Source organism: Podarcis melisellensis (genome assembly GCF_964234715.1).
Source record: "Podarcis melisellensis genome assembly, chromosome: Z".
Lineage (NCBI taxonomy): Eukaryota > Metazoa > Chordata > Lepidosauria > Squamata > Lacertidae > Podarcis > Podarcis melisellensis.
In genome coordinates this window covers 36,251,824-36,276,024 of record NC_138547.1, presented here as the reverse complement: position 1 = coordinate 36,276,024, position 24,201 = coordinate 36,251,824, and the positions used below count along the sequence as shown (strand labels likewise).

The 24,201-nt window shown below is 42.8% G+C and overlaps 1 protein-coding gene across 3 annotated transcripts in view; it reads left to right on the top strand.

The window, feature by feature from the left end:
• The window catches only part of PCDH11X (protocadherin 11 X-linked), a 749,953-nt gene that overhangs the window by 403,138 nt on the left and 322,614 nt on the right, over nt 1-24,201 (top strand). For all 3 annotated transcript variants that reach the window (XM_081897548.1, XM_081897549.1, XM_081897550.1), the window contains one exon: nt 10,200-10,271. In XM_081897548.1, the coding sequence (XP_081753674.1) occupies nt 10,200-10,271 (72 nt within the window). Of the gene's footprint in view, nt 1-10,199; nt 10,272-24,201 lie in introns of those variants that run through there.

Here is a 24,201-nt window from a genome sequence, read left to right as displayed (position 1 = left end):
TGCACAGCCTGCATTCGCTCCATAAGATGCACACACATTTCCCCTTGCTTTTTAGGAGGGAAAAAGTAAGTCTTATAGAGCAAAAAATACGGCATTTTCCTTGTTGCCATAAGGAAAAGGTAATTTTAATATATCCTGTGCTTTTCCTGGCCAAAGCTATTTGTGTGACTGCATTCAGACATGGAGTTTATTGCATTAGTTTTACTGGCTAGGAGTTTTGCCCAGGTTTCCAGCATTCATTTTATTTAACTTTTTATTTATTAAATTTCTATACCACACTTCACCTGAGGATCACAGAGTGGTTTACGATATAACCCTAACTATGTTGTATTCCTAGACATTTCTCAAATTTCTTTTTTTTCTTTTTTCTTTTCAAATTATAGACCTGTAAATCAATTTTAGCACTTCACTTTAGGCAACATTCAGCAGCAACCTTAATGTTTTTCCTTCCTTTCATGTAGTGATTCTGCCACTTCTGCTTGTGGTGGCAAATGACTCAGACAAAACGTTCACGAGGAAAAGGTCTTCCTATATCTCTCAACTATGGGTATTCCTAGATCCTTTATGTCCCACCTCTTCACACATGAACTTTCCTATGGAATTAGTCTTGCTCTTTCTCCCCCTGCTGTCAGAAATGTGACTGACAGGCTTATGAGGCAGAGCATTCTTATTCATGGCACCTTAACTTTGCCCTTGGAAGGACCTTCCCACAGTTTTGCTGATTTCTTTAGGGTACTTGTGAATAAGTGGCTTTTTCATCAGGTTTTAGGACTTACATGTCTAATTGTGTGATGTAATGGGTGTTTGGAATATTTGAGGTTATTTTTTACTTGTATGTGACTTCCTGATTAATGGTTTGTTTCTTTTAGATACAAATTTATTTTTAAAGATTTTATTGTTACTCTTGGAGCCTCTGGGATGTTCCATCCTCCAAAATGGTGGAGTAGAAATATTGAAATAGATAAATAAGGATAGCCTTATAACTGTGTATATCAGCTTATCATAACAGCCATATTTCTATACCTTAATGTTTCCCTAAAACATCAACGATGACTGAGAGTGACTTTATGTAATCCAATGCACACTTTTCAGGAAAGGTGTGTAGTAGCTTAAAAAAGGAGATGAAAGATGGTGAAGGATGCTTTTGTGCAGATGTGTGGCACATGAGTACTGTAAGCAAATTTCTTTAGTCAAAAGCATCCCCAAGGCAGGTGGCTTAAGCCTCTAAAGCTTTTCCGTGTAAATAAATTGATTACCATTTTGTTTTCTAAAGCATTTATTCTTAACAAATAACACAACCTTCTCCCCACCATCCGAGTAGTGACAGTGGGCAGACAGGAATCCCAATGAGGTCATTTAAATTGGCTGATTGAGAGGGAACAATAAGTGCATTTCAGAACAAAACAAACAAAAAAAGATAGATGATGCTTGGCAGAGCAATTTTGGATGGTGAAGAGGCTGGCAAATCTATGCTGCCTTAGTTGAACTAAGTTGTATCCTGCTTGTGGTGATGAGTTTCACACCTCCTTAACAGGCGAAATAAATGGCATTTAGGATGTCATGCTAACTGTTAGCTTCAGTACTGATGCCAAGCTTATTTTTATAGCTGTTATTGGAGTAGGAGTGTTGAACCAACATGACTGCTCCTCTTGCAATATTCACCTGTCTAAAGAGGTATTGTGGAAGGTCCACCATTAGATGAGGTACAGTGGTGCCCCGCAAGACGAATGCCTCGCAAGACGAAAAACCCGCAAGACGAAAGGGTTTTTCGGTTTTTGCGTTGCTTCGCTAGACGATTTTCCCTATGGGCTTGCTTCGCAAGACGAAAGCCCGTAGGGAAATATCCGGGGACCTCTTTTAAATGCTGGCGGTGGGGAGCAAAGCCTTTCCCCCCCCTCCGGACTTCAGAAGAGGTCCAGGAAGGCCGGTGGGGGCGAAAGGTTTTGCTCCCCACCGCCAGCATTTTAAAAAACCCCGGGACAGCGGAGGCTGTCCGGGGCGATTTAAAAGCCCCCGGGAAGGCAGGCAGGGGGGACAAAGACTTTTGCCCCCCGCCAGCCTTCAGAAGAGGTCCTTTTGCCGCCCGCCAGCATTCTAAAAAACCCTGGGACAGCGGGGGCTGTCCGGGGCGATTTTAAAATGCTGGCGGGCGGCAGCGAAGGCTTCGCTGCCGCCCGCCAGCATTCTAAAAAACCCCGGGACAGCGGAGGCAGTCTGGGGCGATTTAAAAGCCCCCGGGAAGGCAGGCAGGGGGGACAAAGACTTTTGCCCCCCGCCAGCCTTCAGAAGAGGTCCTGGACCTCTTCCGAAGGCGGGCGGGGGGCAAAAGTCTTTGTCCTCCCTGCCTGCCTTCCCGGGGGCTTTTAAATCGCCCCGGGGCTGTCTTAAATCGCCCCGGGGCTGCCTTCGCTGCCGACCGCCAGCATTTTAAAAAACCTCGGGCCAGCGGAGAAGTCCTCTGCTGTCCCGGGGTTTTTTTAAAATGCTGGGGGTGGGAAGAAAAGCCCTTGTCCGCGCCCCCCCCCAGCCTTCAGAAGAGGTCGGGGGACAGACTGTCCCCGGACCTGGTCTGAAGGCGGTTTCCATAGGAACGCATTAATGCATTCCTATGGGAAACCGTGCTTCGCAAGACGAAAAACTCGCAAGACGAAAGAACTTGCGGAACGAATTAATTTCGTCTTGCGAGGCACCACTATATCAAGGTACCACTTCCTGAGTGTGTTTATGGTACACACTCACACACACACACACACACACACAGAGAGAATATCAGCAATTAATCTTTATGAAAGGATTCATTAAGTTGACATCTTGAACATGCTCATACTTAATCTATATTTTAAATAAATTGTTTCCGAATGGACAAGACCTCTCCTTTGATGTCGCATTCCCGATGGGATTTGTCTGCAGCTAGGGCTTAGGCACCCTGGGTCATGCGCCTGGCTAGTCTCAGGTAGTCACTTATACCTCATTACAATCCCTGATTTTGACTCCTCTTCAGAGTGAAGCTGGAACCTGGATGCAAGAGACATGGCATATTGTGTGAATGTGCTTCTGTGTTTTGAGCTGTTGGAGATAGCTCTGTCCCTTCAATGCTCTTCAGCCATCCATGCTGAATCTGTTCCCCATTACACTTGTAGGTTATTTCAAAGGACTATAGTTTTAAAAGTTACTTGAGCTTTAGTTAAGCATGCCATTATGTGAGCCTGATTTCTGCTAACAACCATGCCTGGTTGCCAGGGAAATTTTTTATTGGTGCCGGGATTGGGGCTTTGGGAGCTGTAACTGTGCCGCTGATGCCATAATGTAACATTCAAACTGAAATCAATCATAGCATCTTCATCTCATTATAGATTTAATTTTCTTCTGTGTATTAAGTTTAAATGTCAGATGGATGAGAGTAAAAGGAACATAAACAAAGGGACCTGGAATGGTGTTTCCAGTGTTCCATGAGACCAGGGAAGAAGGTTTTGTCTGGGGTAAAAGTATGTGTGAATGAGAAAGAGATAATGGAAGATTATCTCTTACCTAGAAGCTTGTGCATTTTCAAGGAGAAATGCAAAAGGATACAGGCAGTGAAGGGCACTGCCCCACCAACCCCAATCTGCCTCCACCTGCCTGCCTTCTTATTTACAACCAGTCTAGGGGTGGTAGCTTCTTTCTTCTTAATCCTAGTAAAGCGCAACAGTGGGGAGCAGTGTTGGAAATTCAGATATATAAGCTAGGCAGCAAATGACACCTTAAACCTGGGTTGTGGTTGCCACAACAGCATGTCTATTTTCCATGGGGTTGGAACAGATGGCTCTTGGCATCCTTTTCCAGCACTGCAGTTCTTTGATTCTATGATCTCAACTACATTGCTTGACTGTAGCTTGCTCTTGCAACAATTCATTTGTCCCAGTACGCAAGAAGAAGGAACACACACAGAGGAAATGGAATTAACTATGGACTAAGGCAGAGGTTTTTAAACTGTGGTCTTGAGTTCCATTTGGGTGGCCTGTGGAAAAGCTTCAGCACTGCCAAATATACCTGTACTCAGCCCTGTACTTACTTTCCTTGATGTGATGATGGAGGACTAAGATGCCCGGCAAGGGGTCCATGATTCGCACAGCAGTGCAAAAGTACAAGTCGCACATCTTTTTCTGCACACGAGTCAGCTGGCTTGATGGAGATGCCAGTCCCCAACCTGGTGCCCAGAAATCTTCATATGGTCGCGATTGGACACGTGCCAGTAGTAAAACATGCCTGAAGTCTAGGGAATTGTGAACTCTGGGGAGGAGAATGGGAACAAAACTAGATAGCTAGATAAATGTATACAGTGGTACCTGGGGTTACATACGCTGCAGGTTACATACGCTTCAGGTTACAGACTCCGCTAACCCAGAAATAGTGCTTCAGGTTAAGAACTTTGCTTCAGGATGAGAAGAGAAATCGCATGGTGGTGGTGCGGCGGCAGCGAGAGGCCCCATTAGCTAAAGTGGTACCTCAGGTTTCAGGTTAAGAACGGACCTCCGGAACGAATTAAGTACTTAACCCGAGGTACCACTGTAATGGAAAGAAGCACACACACATCATCACCCACAGCCATCTTACAACAGTAGAGTAAGCTGAACACTGCATCCACCAAAACTTCTCTGAACCGACTAATAGTTACAGGTAGAAATAATTAAATGTTTGAATACGTGGGTGTGGGTGTTTCCACAAACAACATACTGTAGTAAAGGCTGAGATAATGATCCTCACAATTCCATTTATTTATTTATTTATTTATTGGTACTATCAAAAATGAGCAATTCTTTCAAGTCAAATAGGGTGGCTGTGGTGTTTGCCCATTCCTTGTGATTTTGTTTGTACAGGGGGATGGAAATGGTTAATGTAGATTGACCAATGAGAAAGCTCAGAGGCGGAGCCTAGTTGGTTTTGAGGCTCAGTCCAGGGGTTTTACCATTGGGGGATAGGGGAGTCAGAGTCAGACAGAGCCAGTAAAAGACAAACATAGCGGTTGTTACAGCCAGAGTGAGAGACAGGGATAGAACTGAGAGAGAAGAGTGTGACAGTGTGAGATAGTGCCACATCTAGTTAAGGGCAGGCATTAGAGAAACCATTCTGAATATATTTAAAACTTGTTTGTTCTTCAATAAACTTTAATATTCGTTGTTGACTTTACAACCTGACTGAGACTTAGTATTTCACCAGAAGAAACCTGGTTGGTGGCAGCGGAAGAGTACAGGTCAATAGTCCATGAAACGACCGGAGGCTCTGTACGAATGCCACAGTGGTATTCAACTAACTGCTTCTACTAGCACAAAGGGATTTGTGATCCCTCTCCTCTCCCCCCTCACCTCCTGCATGCCCTCTACATTTTTCTGGGAGTTTCTGCAATGCTCAGTAACAGACCTGGGGAGGACATGTGGTTGCAGCAAGAGAAAGAAGTTCCATTCTGTAAATGGAAATCCTTGCACCAGTGGCTATTAAGATGGTGTAAAATGGAATACTCCCATAATCGTGTGTATAGTTTTTGAAGATGCTTATTGATGGAGAAATCAGCTATAACCATTAGAACAGTGCTTTTCTCTTGGTTCATGAAGTCTGTCTTCTATTCAGGCTCTGCACCTACAGTCCCATGTTTTCTAGTGAATTCAGTCTTTCCCCATATCAGAGAAATATGAAGCCATATTTGGGAAATAGAGAAAGAGCAAAATATCAAACCCGTTCCCAACAACACTGCTTTAATGAAGTACAGTGATACCTCGGGTTACATACGCTTCAGGTTACATACGCTTCAGGTTACATACGCTTCAGGTTACAGACTCTGCTAACCCAGAAATAGTGCTTCAGGTTAAGAACTTTGCTTCAGGATGAGAACAGAATTCATGCTCTGGCGGCGTGGCAGCAGTTGGAGGCCCCATTTGCTAAAGCGGTGCTTCAGGTTAAGTACAGTTTCAGGTTAAGAACGGACCTCCGGAATGAATTAAGTACTTAACCCGAGGTACCACTGTATGCAGTTTCTCAGAATCCTCTAAGATCTTTCCTCTGGAATGCTTTTTATCACTACTGAGAGAGAGAGAGAGAATGAGAGAGAGAGAAGTTAAAGGACATAAGAAATGGCCATTGTGCACGTTCACCAGGCCCCAGTCAACAGACATAAACACCAGCAAGCCTTGGGAAATGTGCATGTGTATACTAAATTTTGTACATTATCTGGTCATTATACATGATTCCCCACCCCACCCCACCCCGCACACACATACATCAGAGAGAGGGAGGGGGAGGGAAGGAGGGAGAGATCATGGATATAATGCACATTCATCTCTGTGACTTGTTTAGCTTTATTGAAAAAAATCTCAGTCAATGTCCTTCAGGAAGTCAGAGGGTATATTTGCTGTTTACCAAAATCTAGTATGAAGCTTCACTACATTAGGAAACAAAGCCTAGTGTTTGCCATTCATCTCAGGCGCTGGTTCAAGGCAAGCAGGTGCAATATACTCACACAAGAATTTAGTAAAGATACTCTGGAGGCTGCAGTGGCACCTCCGTCCCTGTGCTCATAAAAAGCCGTAGCATTTATGGGCAGAGTTGAGCAATCATTATGCACATTAGCCAGTTTTGCAAGGTGGCTGGAAAATGAGATGTAATTTCACTGGGGAGGGGAGAATGGGCTGCCTCAGCAAAAGGGATTCTTTAAAGGCGACTTTAATTCATCCAGATCATATGAATTTTCATTAATTCATTTATTTATTTCTAATTAGGAGATCCGCCAAGTTGTAAGATTAAAAAAAAAAAGTTGAAAGGCCAATGAGCTATTAAATTCTACATATTTTACAAAACACTTTTTTTTAAGCTTACAAGGTTTATCCAGACTGCATACAAACAGGGTCACCACTTTAAGGCCAAAACTAGACACTGGAGATGCATGAATGCATCTCCACCCTGTTATTTATGCATGCATCTATTGCCAGATTTAGATTGGGGTCTCAGTGCAAGGTGATAGTTACCGGTAACTCTCCCTCCCCATCTCTGAGCTGCTGTTAGCTGAGGAATGGGAAAGACACAGGGAGCTGTAGCTAATAGCAGCTTTGAACAAGGGCAGGGTTTGTTATAGGACCACAACATGCTGCATCCCATTCCAAATTAGCTTTGAGAAATGATTTTGGTAAAAACAATAAAAAGAGGAGATGGAAAGAGGCCCACACATGCATCCGACGTCACTTCCAGAGCACCCACACTCTGTTTGGGTTTGCAGATCATACACAGGATGAAAATTGTATGAGGGAGAGCAAGGGTGTTAGGGAATGTCCACCCACTCTGTCCCCAATGTATTTTGTTGCTTTCACAAGTCCTGCATTAGCAGGATTCTATATTGCCTTCAGGAATGAAAGAAACTCCTGACTTCAGAAGTTCACCCTTCAACTTATGGAGGGTTTTAAATAAGGAGGCCACATGATAGGGGGCAGGACTTGCCAGCACATACATTGCTCTCATTTTCATGATTTTCGATCCTCTAGGAGCCATATAGCAGTGGTTTTCCAGGCAATATAGAGGGGTGTAAGTTTATTTCCTTTTCCTTTGCATTTGTTCTTTACAGCTTCATCCTACGAATAAGATTTGCCCACCTGAATTCAAAAAAGAAAAACATTGTGTGATCAGGCCGTGAGAGCCCCATCCCCCAGGGATCATAAGAAAGGAACAAAGACTCTGACTATGTGTTATGGGATTAAAATTAGGCCACAACTCTATTAAACTTCTGAATGTAGGAAGACCTTGGCTTAGGCCTTGGGCATGTATCCCTCCCAGCACCCCATCTGGGGGAAACTGGGCACATCAGGGTTAATGGGATACGGGGGATACGGGGCTGTTCTGTGAGACGTATGTGTAGCAGGCAGCCCCACCCATATCCCCACACGCAGGGTAGTTCACTGACAACCTTTCAGTGTATGGCCAGTGACACCCATATTACAACCCCTTTAAGAGGGGACCCTGGAATCGCTGCTGCAGGGGGTGAGTCACCACTTCACACACACACACATTACTGTATATGGAAGAAAAGACTAAAGGATTCCACCCAAGGCCATAAACCACCAAAGTTGTGATGAATTGCTACGGGGAAAACAAAACCTGCCAATGCAGGAAAATTTATTCCCAGTCCTTCTTCCCAGACAACAACCAGTCAAAGACTGTAGCAGCACTCACTAAGCAGGAAGAAAAAGTTAACTTGCAAACAAGAAAACATTAAACAAAGGGAGGGAAGGGGAGGGTGGCTGAATCTCCAGAGCTGACTGCCTGGCTACTATTGGCTCCACCCCTTGTATATAATGGGACTGGCCCCACCTTCCAGCAATGAAACTTGACTAGTGAGGCTGGGCGTGAACCTCCAAATGATAACACTGAGAGGCAGGCCAGCCCCTCTTTGCCATTAAGCTCCCTGGGAACTGTAGCACCATGCGCATCCTGCAAAGGTCACCCACAATGTAAAGTGTGAATGCTCATTGTCCTTTTGGCAGTGCAACATATCAATTAGCACATGCACACTTTATGCAAATCTGTGCCTACCCTCATATTCTGTTTCGTTGATGCATTGCTTCTTTTTTTGTCACTGCATAAGTGGTTACTTTCTTCATGGCGCTGTTAACAGTGGCAGTGTCCATATGCCAGGACTCATCCCAGGCATTGGAAAGGGGTGCTCAAGTCCAGCCACGGCAGGTTATTTCCAGACATCCATGAAAAATAATACAGTATACCTGGATTAGTCCCATAGCAGAAGATAATAATAATAATAATAATAATAATAATAATAATAATAATAATAGTAATTTTTATTTATACCTCGCCCTCCCCAGCCAAGGCCGGGCTCAGAGCGGCTTACAAGCAATAATAAAAACAAGTTGAATGATTACAACTTAAAAACAAAATTAAAATACAACATTGAAATACTGAAACAATAAAATATGAAAATGTAGCCTCATCGCAGGAGGAGAAGGAAAAGAAAAAAGAAAGAGAGGGAGGGAATCAAACTGGCTCCAAGCCAAAGGCCAGGCGGAACAACTCTCTTACAGGCCCTGCGGAAAGAGATCAGATCCTGCAGGGCCCTGGTCTCATGAGGCAGAGTGTTCCACCAGGCCAGAGCCAGAGTTGAAAAGGCCCTGGCTCTGGTTGAAGCCAATCTAACTTCCTTAGGGCCTGGGACCAATAGGGTGTTGCTATTTATGGACCTTGAGGCTCTCCCGTAGGTACGAGGGTCCTAGGCCGTGAAGGGCTTTAAAGGTCAAAAGCAGCACCTTAAATCTGACCCTGTACTCCACCAGGAGCCAGTGCAGCTGATAGAGAGATATTCCAAGGCACATTTTATTTTCTTATTTGTTAACATTTCTTTGCATCCTCATAACAAAAGTTATTTGAATAGCTTATTGCTGTTATCCCCCCTGGGTACTATGATCCAGACCAGGAGTAAGAAGCACTAGAGGAAGAAGAGTCTGAAGTGGAGGGGGCGAGACAAAAGAGCAGAGTACTTTCAATGAACCCCACCCCATCTCCCAGATTTTCAGAGGCTGCCTCTTTTCTACCCATGGAGGAGAAGGGACTGTTAGAGAATGTGAAGGCTGAGCATATCTCAGAGGTGCCACATTCTGCAGCACAGTGGGAGGGATCTAGCAGTGTATGTTACTGAGAAGTGGCACAACAAGAAAAGAGAGATGAATTCCGCCTTCAGGCCAAGAATTCCCCCAGGGGCAGGAATTCTCACAAGCTGCTGGGCATTCTCTGCCTCTTCTTAAAAGGTTGGCAAGGTAGGTGGGGAAACTCACTGGAACAACTTCACAGCTCCTGTGCAGTCTTTGAAGCTATGTTATGGATTTTGGAAATCTACCTTGGTGCTGATCCTAGACCAGAACTATCGTTGCTATCCTTTCGTCATGTAAGGGTGCAGGGACTGTGGTCTACTCTTTCCATGATGCTGAATTGATACCACTTGTCTGCTATAATAACCTTCCCCTCCATTACTTACAAGGAAGTATCTGTTGTCATTTTTTTGGCAGGAGCCAGCACACTTACAGCAACTATAAAAACCATTTAAATACAGCGAATTATTATAATGTCATAATCCTTTCTCTGATGTTCATACAAACATGCACAACTGTATGCCAAATGTTTATATGCTGGCCTGAAAAATACTGACTGTTCATATTTCTCTTTCTTTCTGCAAGCATTCAAAAGAATCTGGAAGACCCCAAACACCATTAAAAGAGACAAGTCTAGAGTCGTGGACTCAGCCACAGGTAAGAAACAGCATTTGCATTATCTCTCCTTTTCTCATGTTGTCCTAGAGCAAGGATTGAGAAAGGATGGCACTCCGTATGAAGCTGAGTACCCAACTCCCATCATTATGGTGGTGATAGAGCTCTCTCCAAACTTGGATCTATTTGTATATTTGGACCTATTCAGTTTAACCTCTAAGAGCAGGTTAGGTTGACAAATCAAAAGGGGGAAGACTCTGAAGCTTTGCTAGACTACTCAGCTGGTGCTGCACAACTCTCCTGGTCACACTGGTGTAGGTATAATATCAAAACATTATTAGGTGGATGCTCTTAAAGAAGCATCCTCCTAGGCCAAGGCCATCTAGCCTAGAACTTTCTTTTCACATTGGCCAACTAGATGCCTATTAGAAGCCAGCTTCTTTTTTAAATGTATGCACATTATTACTAGTATGTGTGTGAGTGTGTAGGAGGACCACCAGTCACATGGGACATGGTCATGCAAATTGGTCCATATTCAAGGCAAACTCTCTAACAAGCCACTGACAAACAGAAATGTACAAATTAAGTCAGTGCCTGCGGAAATTATGAGAAGATCATTAACTCTGGGGATGAAATTCTATTTAAGTCTTCAGAATGACAGCTTAAAGGGTGAAAGCTTATCAGCAGAACATTTTAAAATCTTAAGGTCCACTGGTTTTGACCCAACAGAAAAGAAATTATGTTCATGCAATTCAAGGGATGAGAAAAATGATGAATGAGTACATTCATGGACAACATTTAACTTGAAGACTATATAATGTGTTATAAAAGGAGGATTCTTGATTAGCTACAGTTATTTGATATTGCTTTGTGTCTTTACGTAATTGTTTTAGGGTTGCAGAGTTGAGCCGATTAATGTTTTCATATTAACTTAGAGATGGGAGGAAAAATTGACAAAACTTTTGGATTTTAATTATATTTTCTGTTTTGGCAGGCCTCACAAACTCACTCACTCTCTTTCTTTCTTTCTTTCTTTCTTTCTTTCTTTCTTTCTTTCTTTCTTTCTTTCTTTCTTTCTGCATTTATTCCAAATTACTACTCAATAATTTCCCCAGCTGGTTTTGCTTGTCTTGCTGTTTTTCTTGTAGTTCGAAACTATCTTTAGTTAAGTTGTACTGTATATGGTGGAGTTCAAGCTGTACATGGTGCTTTACATCACACAATTCTCTCTTGGTGTGAATTTATTTACTTGAAACTTTTTTTTATAAAAAATTACTCTGCATTTTGGCTGAAAAGACTTGCAGGGCAGCTTACATGAGATCAATAACAAACAAGACATTATTTGTCCAGACATTTTAAATCTGAAAGACACAACACAAAAGGAAAAAAGGAGCAGAAAGGACCAAGCAAATTCAGACACTGGTTGCAGTTGCAAAGTTGAGCAACTCAAATGGATATACCGTATTTTTCGCTCTATAACACGCACCAGACCATAACACGCACATAGTTTTTAGAGGAGGAAAACAAGAAAAATATATATTCTAAACGAAATAGTGGATATATGATTTTTGTGGTTCATGCTGTGGCCACAGACATGTGATCTGACAGTGAGTTTGGAGTAGCCCAATGCAAAAATCCTGAGGATCTATGTGGATCCATGCTTTGTAACCATGGAGGAGGGAAGGAAGGGGAACCATGGATCCTCTGCTCACGACTGCAGCAGACCCCGCCACCTGCAGGCATTCGCTCCCTATCACGCACAGACATTTCCCCTTACTTTCTAGGAGGAAAAAAGTGAGTGTTGTGGTGCAAAAAATACGGTATCTGAGGGGGAGCCAAGCAGAAGCAAGCTTCCCATCTTGTCCCCTGCTTCATCCAGGTAGAATAACAGCTGAAAAGGTAACGGAACTGTCTGGCATGTAGCCAGTAGTGGCTGGTATTGTGGCACAATTGGGGCTGTATTACCAACCTGGCTTGAATTGCCCAAGTGTCGTGAAGCCGCCATCAAGCCATTTGGGTGAAACAAGAACCACAGACACAATTCATTGGAGATTAAAATTAGGCCACAACTGTATTGATTACAGATGTAAGTGAGTTTTGTCTTGGCATTGGGTAGCCTATTAAGACCTCCAGCCTGCCTGCTGGAAGGATACCTGAATGCTATATATAGCTGTAGTACAGAGAGCCAGAAGTCTTTTTTTCTTTCTTCTTCTTTCTCTAATTTTTCTTTCTTTCTCTTTCTTTAGAATTTTCTTGTTCTTGTCTTTCTTCCTTTTTTTTTAAAAAAAAGACCAAGTAGCTGTTTCATATCAGTGTAGATACTTGATGATGGATATGTATTTTTGTATATCTCTGAGTAAGTATCAATAAATGTGTTGTTTTTTTAAAAAAAGAAAAATGGATACCTGGGGGGTCAAGCCTGGTGTGGGTAAGAACAATGACATACTTAAAATAGGTGCTACCCCACAAGGTTGCCATGCTGGGGGGTGATATGGTCCTTGGCCCCTGCCTGGGCATTTGGCCAGCAGCTCCTCCTCCCCTTTGAATCCCTTTAATGGGATACCACACCTCCATAGAGTGGGAAGCCGGGGAACACAGTTCCCTTTCCACACTGACTAGAAGCTAACCCGATGCCATATCCACCAAAGTTATGATCGTTGTGAGGAAGGCAAAACCCTCAGACAGGCCTTATTAGTCTGATGGGACAAATTCCTCCTGGCCCTGATATGGCATCTGTAAAGCCATAGCAAGTTCTAGCAAATACATTCAATTGCCAACAAACTGTAAGACCGTGACTAAGGGGTCCATGAAGTCTTGTGTACCCTCAAAACCAACAGTGGCTTGCTGGGTGGGACAACACTGCTATTCTAGCTTTCCAGCAGGTGTCTCACTGTTGCTTACTGGGAACAAGATTGGGAGGGAGAGGCAGCAAGGTGTTTGCTCATTATAATGGAAGCACACTAGCAGTTCGAGATTGTGTATGCTGATCATTTGCACTGCACTGACCTCCCCATTGCCTCACCCCTTCCCATTAAGCAATAGCAACCCATGTACCTGGAAGCTAGCACAGTTCAACCCCACCTGTTGAGCCACTTATGCTCAAAACAGCTCTCAAAGGGTTGAGGAAACTATCATCTGTTTGGTAGTTTGGAGCTGTGCTGTAGGAGGAAGGAATCATTACAGACTGGGGACCTTATCTGAACCGTGCAAGATTCCTCTGCCTGATTTCAGGCAAATCTCCCCTGCCACAGGCCACAGAGGTGGTAGGTCCCTTGACCCTTAGAAAAGCTTTTCAGGGGAGACATGGGAATGCAAGGGGGGAAATAGGGGAGTGAAAAATTGGTTGTCCAAGCTGCCTTCTACTCACAAAACGTTGGATACAGCACTTTATTGTCAGGCTGCATTATGTCAGCCTGCCTAGCAGAACAATTCAGACAGATTATCCCTGTCTACATGTTGTTTCACTATTTGAATTGAGCAACGAGTCAGGCATGTAAACCATATTTGTACATGGGAAATTGCTAGGGTTGAAGTTGACATCTGGGATGGGGGTGGTGGAATATAGCTGTTGTGCATCAGGTATAGGTTTACTAAGAGTTATTGCTCTGATTGCTGGTTTTAGCTGTTTCCACCTCAATCACAGATTGTGTTTTCTCTGGTCCATCTTTTCCCCCTTCTAACAAATGCCAGTGCTATAAGGAGACCAATGAGCCAGTAAGTTTGAAATTGAATCGTCTTTCAGAAAAGCTTGAGTACAAACATGTTTACTCTCTCCCGCTCCTGTAACTTCCTACCTCCTCTAATGATGCAATATAGCAACAGTGACTGGGACATGATTTTGCATGAATCTGAAAATCCTTTGCATCAACCATGGTTTGGGTTGCATTCAAATCCTTTGCTGAAACCACTGCATTACAAATTGAACTTTGCAAGGGAAATAAACCATGCAGCAATTTGTGCCAGATGACTGGAGCTGGTTAGGGCCTTTGTACCTTCAGATAATTGAAATGGGGAATGGTTTGTTGCCCTGTCATGAGAACATAGCTGTGGATTTATCTTGGAGGGTCTAACTGCTTAGCTCCCCCAAGAGCCTTACAAATTGACAGGAAGCTTGGAAGCTGTAAGTGGAATAGAGCTCCCTCTTTATCCTCAGCTACAATCATGCTAACCAAGGTAAGCAGTGTTGGGTTCTTCTTTTTTAGTTATTCAAGGGTGCATATTGTGCTTTGGTACTATTCTTTTTGGACAGCAGAGATGGGGAACCTTTATTACCCTGAAGACTATATTCTCTCAGGAGTAATATGCCAGGGGTTGCAAATGCCTCTTGTGGGTGAGGCTAGGGCCAGTGGTGGGAAGGGCCACAGCTTGGTGGCAGAACACCTGCCTTGCAAGCGGAAGGTCTCTGGTTCAGACCCCAGCAGCTCCAGGTAGGGTTGGGAGAAAGTCTTGCCTGAAATCCTGCAAAGCCACTGCCAGTTATTGTAGATAGTACTAAGATGGACCAATGGTCTAATTCAGTATAAGGCAGCTTTCTATGTTTTCCCCTATACCCCATCTCTCTCTATTCACATCTGTTCACACTTATGCTCTCTACCCTCTCTCTTACACACATACACCAATTTGTGCTATCTGTCCCTACCCTCTCACATGCATGCACACTGTCTCTTCATCCACCTACCTGATTATTTGGGATCACCCATGTAATTGAAGCTGCCCTCTCTTAATATGGCATTTCTGATTGGCTGAGATCACTCACTCTACTCCTTGAAGACACACATGGCATGAAGCATACTCGGCTAGAAGCCAGTTACCTGGCTCTTGCACCTCCCTCTTGATTAAATCACAACCAGGTCAAACCAGAACATTATGGGGTGAATATTCTTATGATTGAGGGTATGCTCTGTTACCCACAAAATATATTTATTTCTCTGTAGCAAATTCAAGGGTGCCACCTGTGGCATACTCTGTGTGTGTGTGGGGGGGGGGGTGGACACACAGGGGTGGTTGCTCCAGGAGCAAAATTGTTAAGGTGCAAAATTTCAGCACCCAGTGGTGCCTCAATCTAGCTTCTTTTGCTGGGCTCTGTTGAAAATGGCTTCTCCATGAGAACAAGGAAATGACCTTTCCTTACAATGGAATGACTCCTCTTTTCTTATCTCTGCAATGTCCTGGGTGATGCTGACACTGTTAAGCAATTGAATGTGCATGCGAATTCTGTCCATTGCCCTCCCTCCCTCCTTCCCACCCATCCATCTGTCCAGCCCTGGGTACTGGCAACCCATGCTACACTACTGCTTTCCACCCCTCCATAATGGGTCCCAGCTGCATCCCTGCTACGACTGCGGCAGGAGCTAGCTAGCTAGCTTGCTTTCAATAAATTGGGCTTCATGCTATGGTTCAAGACAAACTGCACCCCTGGGAGCCAATAGAGTTCTGGGGGTGGGGCTTTGAATGAAGTGGGAGGAAGTGCACTAAGTTTGCAAGGTCCTTCCTGTCAGAAATGTAGGCTATATACCATATTGAAAATGCTTTCTATCCTGGAAGATAAGTAGACTCTCCAGTGATGTTTGATTGGTGTTTTTAATTTGTTTTTACAATCACATGATAGCTTATTCTGTTTTGGTCTTGCACTCCTGCATTAATTTCCAATTTAAAAAGTAAGATAAGTATGATTGCAAGATTAACACAAGCTATTTCAAGTTTTAAGAGTTCACCACCTTCCATCACCATTGTGAGGTGGCTGTCTCCAATGGCCATAATAATGTGAATATCCCAGAGACCCTCAGGAGCTTTCTGGGTAAAGATCTAGGCCAATTGTTTTAAGGGATAAAAGAAAGCAAAGAGAATAGAACATATTTTGTGATCTATGGGCAGGGCTTATTGAGATATTAAACACCATGCATTATTTCATTTGTTCCTCCACTGTCTGATTTAAAGCACGTGGCTGCTAAGCTATTTCAGCTTTCCAGTTAAGGGGACTCATAAACAGTTTTGGTTTTACAGAGGTCAGTTAGCTTGACATATTCCGAGTCTTTCTATGGTTATTTCAGCTTTGGGAGCAATCTCCTTTAAATTCAATTTTCCACAGTTGTGTCTTGGACTCAGAGATCAAAGGATGTCAGATCAAATCTCTGTTTCCAAAAGAGTGGAAAACAGAAGGTGTGTGTGTTTCTCAAATTGAGCACCAGGTACCATATTGGAAGTATATAACAACATTTTGCTGCATGCAGATGACCTCACTGACATGCCACTCAGATTGCAAGCTCCTGGGGCATTGAATCTAACTCTCTTTGCTCATACTGCATCATGCAGCTCCAGGTCCATGCTGTTTCATCACACTACCAGCATGATTAGCATTGGTTAAAACTACAGATATGAAACAAAACTATAAAACAAGACAATAAAACAATAATATATCAAAACAAAACAAAACAAAACATAGAAGCATATTTTGAAACTTCTTTAGACCCAAGAATTCCTTCCGTTTCAGTCTTCATCTTGCCAAGACTCACAAAATACTGCTTATCACTTTCAAATTGTGCCTTACATCTAAACAAACTAGACAAATAGTATCATCTTCATTCTCTCCCATGCAGGGTCTCAAGGCCATGCATAGTTAAAATGGTCCGTATTCAATATCACTCATCTCATTCTACTCTCACACATCCACCAATGCACACAAGCACACTATCCACCCAATCAATCAACATCTTGAAGTCTTATTTCACTGCGTCCTCACTGAAAATCTGGTTTGCTGGAAGTGCTGTTGCTGGTGGTGATGGAAGGGGAAATGAATTTTGTACAAAGACTACCTGCTAGGTTTCCAGTCAGACATCTTGGGTCAATATGTCCTGGCATCAAATACAGCATGCTCTCTGACCTTCTAAACATTCATCATGTTCTTCAGTACATTTGTATTGAAAGGGAACAACTTGTTTTCAAATATTGCTGTGCGTATTATAAGGACACAGGAAAGAGTGGAAAGACCAGGGGCTGCTATGGTAATTTATGCTGCCCATGCCCTTGCCTTTCAAGCTACTTGAGCACATTTCCAATCGACAGCCCCAGAGTAAATATACATCAAACAAAATTGGCTTCTCCGTTTGGAGAACCCACTTCAGTAGCTGCAGTAATATATGGACCTTCTTGACAACTGCCATATATTTGCCGACCCTCCCCTTGAGCTAAAGCCAAGGCACAGGTGACCCTGAAGGTTAGCATACTCTGTTCATAAAGCATTTTCAATAAGGTTCTTTCTTAGCCGCCTTCAATGTCCAGTGATTAAAACCTCATTTGTAATCATTTCCAGCTGGTGGACATCTGCAAATACTTTATAGGTTGGACTTACATGCTAACCACAGGATGTTGGGTCTTTTATTACCAGTTGTTACTGCTTAGGCATAGCTGGAGCCACTTTCTTCACAGCAGGAGCAAATTTATCATTGCAGCTACCCAAAACTGCTGGAAGGTGCACAAAGACCGGGAACATATTTTATTTGTTATATGTTTTAATTAGCATATATTTCTGTATCACTTTTGTATTAAAAATATCCAAATCTGTTAACAGTAACAAAATACAAAAAAAAAAGGCGGGGGGGGGGACCATATTATGTGAGGTTATCCAATCTGTTATACAAGATAGATTGAGTGATAGATGGATAAGTATCAACAGACAAGTAAAAGCAATAGTCTCCAGTGAGTCTTAAAAGCCTTTGTAGCCATGAAGCATTTGCTCTATCTTCATTTAATGTGGCAGTGTGCCTCTGAATACTGGTTGTTTGGAAACACAAATGGGGAGAGTACTGTTGTACTCAGGTCCTGCTTTTGGACTTTTCCATAGGTAACTGATTGACCACTATGAGAGCATAACACTGAGTTAGTTCAGCCTTTGGCCTGATCCGGCAGAGCTCTTCTAGATGTTATTTTTGTATGTAGCCTTAAAAGTTAGGTTAAAAGTTGTTAATCTAAAGCAAAGGTCACCAACCTTTGGGGTGGGACTATGGACACATCACATCCTATCACATACCATGGCCTATTCTACTTGCTGCAATTGAATGCTTCTTCAATTTTAATTGCAGCAGCAGGAGGAAACCCAGTGGGTGCCATGGAAGGCTTTGGAGGGGTGTAGATGTGCACCACCTGGGCATCACATGGGTGACCAGTTTTCTTGCCAAGGCTCACATTCGGAACATAATCTATACGCTAAAATGATTCTTTGCCTGGATGCAGAAACCAAAATTGCATGGCCAAAATTGTACCACCCATAAACGAGAGAGAGGTACCCACACGTTCAAGGATTGTGGAAAGACCAAAAGGAAATTCTGAAGAATATAGATAAGGTTGAGGGGAAGAATTTGAGCAACAGCACAATGATAACTGAGCACACTTAGGGGCCAAAGAATGTTGACAAGAAAGCAACAGAAAGCTTGGGCAGAATGGAACCTGAGGGAAGGGGTGCATTTTTACCACTGAAAGTTGATAGACCAAAATCTGCCTTTACTGGCAATGGGCACAGCTGGTGCCTACTTGCTTTGAATAATAAAGTGTGTCAATGAACATGTACAAAGCTGCTTAATTACTGATTAGCCAGAGCAAGCTTTTGTCTCAGAATAGGATGGATGCTCTAAGGTGGCGACTGCAATTCCTGGCAGAATTTTCGAAAATTTGTGTTAATGAAGGCAGGTTCTGAATTGGCACCTTTCAAGGGCAGGGATAAGTTTTTGGCAAATTGCTATTGGATTCTTTCCCAAGGGTGGTACTGGAGGCTAATTTGGAGTACCCTGCTCAGCCAAGATGGCTCTATAAATTTTGAGAGTAGCTAAAATAGTTTCTAATACGATTAGTGAAATGTCTGGGAGGCATTCTGTACGTACTGGTGTGGCCCTTGTCTTGAGAAAGAGAAGTTAGAAGGAGATTTTGTAATGAGCACAAGTGAATCTTTAGGAAGCTGACACTTGCTTTTAATGAGATGGGAAAGCAGCTAAAAAGTTCAAATCCTAATTACCAATGATTGAGGGTAAGTTTATTTTCCTCCTTTCTCATCTTTACAGAATCACGTTGTAATCTCAGAGCAGTGGATAACAACATCCCTAATCCAATATTTTAACAGTAAATAATTTGATGATGGGAATTGCTTCACTAATCTCTTAGGCTGCCAACGGTACAGTTAGAGAATCCACAGGGGGTTCACTAATCAGTTTTTTGTAGACGAAATCAGCTCTGGCAATTTGTCTACATTCAAAACAGCCTGCAGCTGGAGAGAAAGCTAGTCAGGCAGCTTTAGGTTCCTTCAAGGGAAGTGAAAATTGTGTTTTGTACTCCCCCCCCCCTTAATAGAGCCAAGATGGTTGGGGAAACAAAAACTTTATTATAGAAATATATCTTCAGCATGTTGAAATTTAAGGAGTGCTAAATGCAATCTGAATTGTGAGAGCATAAATTGCCCTATTGTCTCTAAACTGCAGATTGTGGGAGGCATCCAACTAACATGCTCTGTCAGCACAAGGATTTCTGCTTGCTCAACAGAACATCCCCCCCTTTCCTCTCCCCATGCATGCCCCACACCTCCCACAAATCTATTCCAGAGGGTTGGGTGGACCCCTAGAACAGTTTTAGGGGGTGCACAGGGGGAGGAGGGAGGGGGGTCCATTGCACAAGTGGGCTGATGGAGCGTGTTAGTTGCACCATGTTCAGTGGTGGTCAGAGTCAGAGTGAAAGGTGGTGGGAGCAATCAGTGATGCACTTACCTCTCTACAGTAGGCTACATTTCATTCACAGGAAAGTCAGAGGTTTCTGCACCCACATGCCTCTCTCCATACTCCATCCATGCAAGAAAAAGAACATTATGACAGTTATAGACACATTCCAGCCAGGCAAAAATGTTTGAGGATGATATAAGCAGGGTCTGTGAAAGATGTTGTCTGGGGAGAGAGTGTGTGGCCTACAGAGAGTCCCAAGGGCCAAATAAAAAGGCTTGGAGAGGTGATTTCTGCACCCAGGGTTTGATGCTCCCCACCTTTGAGCTGACATTATGTATGGATGAGCTTACCTCTCATATAAATTACTCACATTGTGTGTCGATGTGTTGCCCAGATTTTATGGATCCCTAAGTTGTTGCCAGGAATGGTGAGCTGCTGGCAGGAGAGCAGCAGGTTACACTCATAGCAAACTTGGTCAGGTCATGTGTTTTTTTAAATATCCGTAGATTACTTCTGCATGGGTTTTTTTGTGTTTTTGTTTTTTAGAATAAGCCCTTCGGAAACACAAATGGCTAGAGAAATAATATGGTTGGGGAAAACTTGGCTAAATTGTTGTGCTACGGCAGGGTTGTGGGGACAGATTAGGAAATGGTCCCCTAGCATAAGGATGGGGAACTTAAGATGTTGCAGGTGTTGTTGTACTCCAAGTTCCATCAATCTTAGCAAACATAACTAATGCCCGGGCATAAATGGAGTTGTAGTCTAACAACATTTGGAAGGTCACCCCCCCAATCATTGTGCTAGCAGAACAAACCATTTTACAATCTAATGCTGTCTAGGGATGGAGAATATCAGGATTTGAGCCTGTAGCAACTGTCTGAGGAATGGATAATATCAGGCAGAAATTCAGCTGGTGTGCCACCAACAAGCTATATGACCTGCTAGACCACAGCCTTGCCTCTATCTGTTCTGGAACTGCTCCCTTTCTCAGGCCTTTCCCACACGTCCTTAACAGCAGACACATCTCACAGATGGGTACACTCTTCCACCTTCCTGAGAAAAAAAGACTGAGTGAAAAGAGCATGGGATCTAAGAGAGTCCGGTCAATTAGCTTGTTGCAAGCTTGTGCAATCTCCTGCTTATCTTACTTTTCTTCCTCGTTATTTTATGTTGAAATTAGAAAATGACAAAGCTTAGCTTTCATTTTTCTGTCCCTCTGCAAGTTTCAATGTTCAATATACATTAGTCACCCGAGCAGCAACCCTCCCCCTCCCTTGGTGGCATATAAACTTTGACAGCTTCTGCAAGAGGTCCCGTGGTCACCTCTGGGGTCTTGAATTACCTGTGTTCTAATCAAGGGGTCGTTTGTAGAAGATGAAATAGCTTAGGGTAATGTAATCCATTTCACTCTTTAGAATAATTAAAGCAGAGTCAATTTCAACTGGGATTTGTTAGATCGTTACTTGAACACGTTGGGTTTCTAACCTGTCATCAAGGTGGATTCATTTTTGGAAAGTTTCTCAGTCCTTTTAATTCCTTAAGGAGCTCAAGAGATATTAGAGGCCCCCTTCTGCTTTCTGCCTCCCACCCTCCAGTCGATGAGGAAAGGGGAGTTGGTTAATTGCATCCCCAATTTTAATTCCTGTCTCTTAATTCAAATACCAGTACTATCTTGTTGTCATGCTCCAGAAAAGGGCTTCTTAATGAAAATATAAGGTCAGAGAAGACTAAGTAACTGTGAAATAAAACAACTATACACAGATGTTACATTGGAAAAAAAATGGTCATAAAAAAGATATTCTAAGCATCAAGGTAATAGGAATATTTTAAAATGGGTGCAATAAAGCATGTTAGCTCAAGCTTTTGGGAAGGCCAACAATCAAAGGTGAGCTATAAGATTGCTATATGGTGTCTTAGGCAAACCACCTTGCACTCCTCAACATATACCAGGGATGGGCAGCTTCTGGACCTCCATATGTTATTGGAATCTAGAATTCATTAACTGAAATCAGGTGAGCATGGCTCAGGGGTGATGGGAGATATATTCTAAAACACATGGGAGGTCATAGGTTCCTTATCCCTGCCATATACAACAAATATAACAAAGGTGACCTGTCTTGCAATTAGTTAGAACTGATGAGCTTACATGGAATATAAAGGTAAAGGGACCCCTGACCATTAGATCCAGTCATGACCGACTCTGGGGTTGCAGCGCTCATCTCGCTTTATTGGCCGAGAGAGCCGGCGTACAGCTTCCGGGTCATGTGGCCAGCATGACTAGGGCACTTCTGGTGAACTGAGCAGCGCATGGAAATGCCATTTACCTTTCTGCCGGAGCGGTACCTACCTATCTACTTGCACTTTGAGGTGCTTTCGAACTGCTAGGACTGAGCAACGGGAGCTCACCCCGTAGCGGGGATTCGAACCGCCGATCTTCTGATCAGCAAGTCCTAGGCTCTGTAGTTTAACCCACAACAATAATGAAAAATGCTATCTAAATAACAGTAGCAGTGTAATTCAAATAAGTATATTTCATGCAACTGCACTGAGTATGTAGAAAATTATTGCACATGACTGGTAGTTTCAAGTACACACAGTTGATAATAAACAGACTCTGCAAGGATGATGTACTTAACCCAAAATTGACTCTGGAGCATGCAGGTAACTTGTGCATTTCAGCTAGATTCATAGCAAAGTGGTTACCTATTTGCTCTGCTCAAAATTAGATTCATTTATATGGTCTGGTTCAGATCACAATTTTCCCCATGCATCTCATTGTATGCTGAAAACGGATCTGGCCAGAAGATAGAACATTCTAATGACTGTTTGGCCCATATGACCACTTGCAGCACAATTTACATTTGCTGCTTGCTCAGAAAATGTTGCAGGTTTTGTTATTACTCCTTCCAAATCTCCCACATGTCTAATAAATACACAAAACTTCACATGAGACAAAAGAGAGAGAGAGAGATCTGGAGAGATAAACACACACACAGATACACACAAACAGGGCCCATAACTGGAGGTGAACAGATATATCAGTTTTCAATTTTTCCAAACCTAAAATCAATTATCTTCATTTGCACAGCATATTGTATGATGAAAATTCATCAGCTTTAGGGTGATTTTCTCTTCATTTACATATTTTTGTATGCACTTTTAATTAATATAGACATTTTTGCAATCCATTTCCCTTAATATAATGCATTTTGCATCTTATTTTATGCACATTTTCTTGTGGCTTATGCATTGGTGTATGCATTGTTTAATTGGAGAGAAGTGCAAATTACTAAGGATAATGGTCTTACTTTTGTGTATTGGTTCAAGAAGTGTAGAATGGAAGCAGAACCCCACTTCCCCCCCATCCCTACTCAGAACCTGCTCTTTCCATCATACACCTTATGAGTAAGGAGTAAATGTTAATGAATATACTGTAGTGTTGAAACAAATGCCAAAAACTGGTGAAAAGCTATTCAGGTTAAGAGAGGAAAGAAAAAAATAAAGCTGAACGTGATGGATTCATTTCATGGGAATGTACAGAGCAAGAGACCAAATAAATGGAACTATGGAAAATAAATGCCTTGAGAATGGTTCTTTAAGAATGATAGATGTATTGTCAACCTGCTTTCAGCTAAAAGCAAAACATGTATGTTAAAAATAATTGGGGCTGGTGGGAAAGAGGATCAGAGAGCAAATGGAACAAGATCAATCATACCAATAACAGCTTAAACATGGAACAATATCTCCATTGTTCCTGGAACATTTAAGGTAAACCTTTGCTTGTGGCAGTGGTTAGCTTTCATGACTATGTTTTCACTTAACATTGCTTTAAGGGTCCTTTGCAATACTCATACTTCATTCTGCTCCTGCTAGGGCACTGCTGAAAGACTGCCTGTTTCAATTTTTGCCTCTGCTCTTGGGCAAGCAACCAAAACCAGTTTTCTATGCACTGGTAACCTAAAGGTTGGATTACTGCAATGTGCTTTATGTGAGGCTACCCTTGAGGTTAGTCTGAAGGCAAACTACCACCAGCATATAAAGCCTGGCTTGTGAGATTTGCACTGCATGCTGTTGTTGGGCCAAATTCAAAGCTTTGGTAGTATACACCTCAGCTTTGTTGAGGGACCAGATTACTTGAGAGACAGCCTCTATCTGGAGTGCACGTCTGGACAGTGTGTCTGGAGGTCTTGGACTGCCCAGATGTCAGGACTCTTGGCCTCGCTGATGTGGTCCAAAAGAAGGAAGAGCAATACATTTGGCACCAGCTTGGCTGC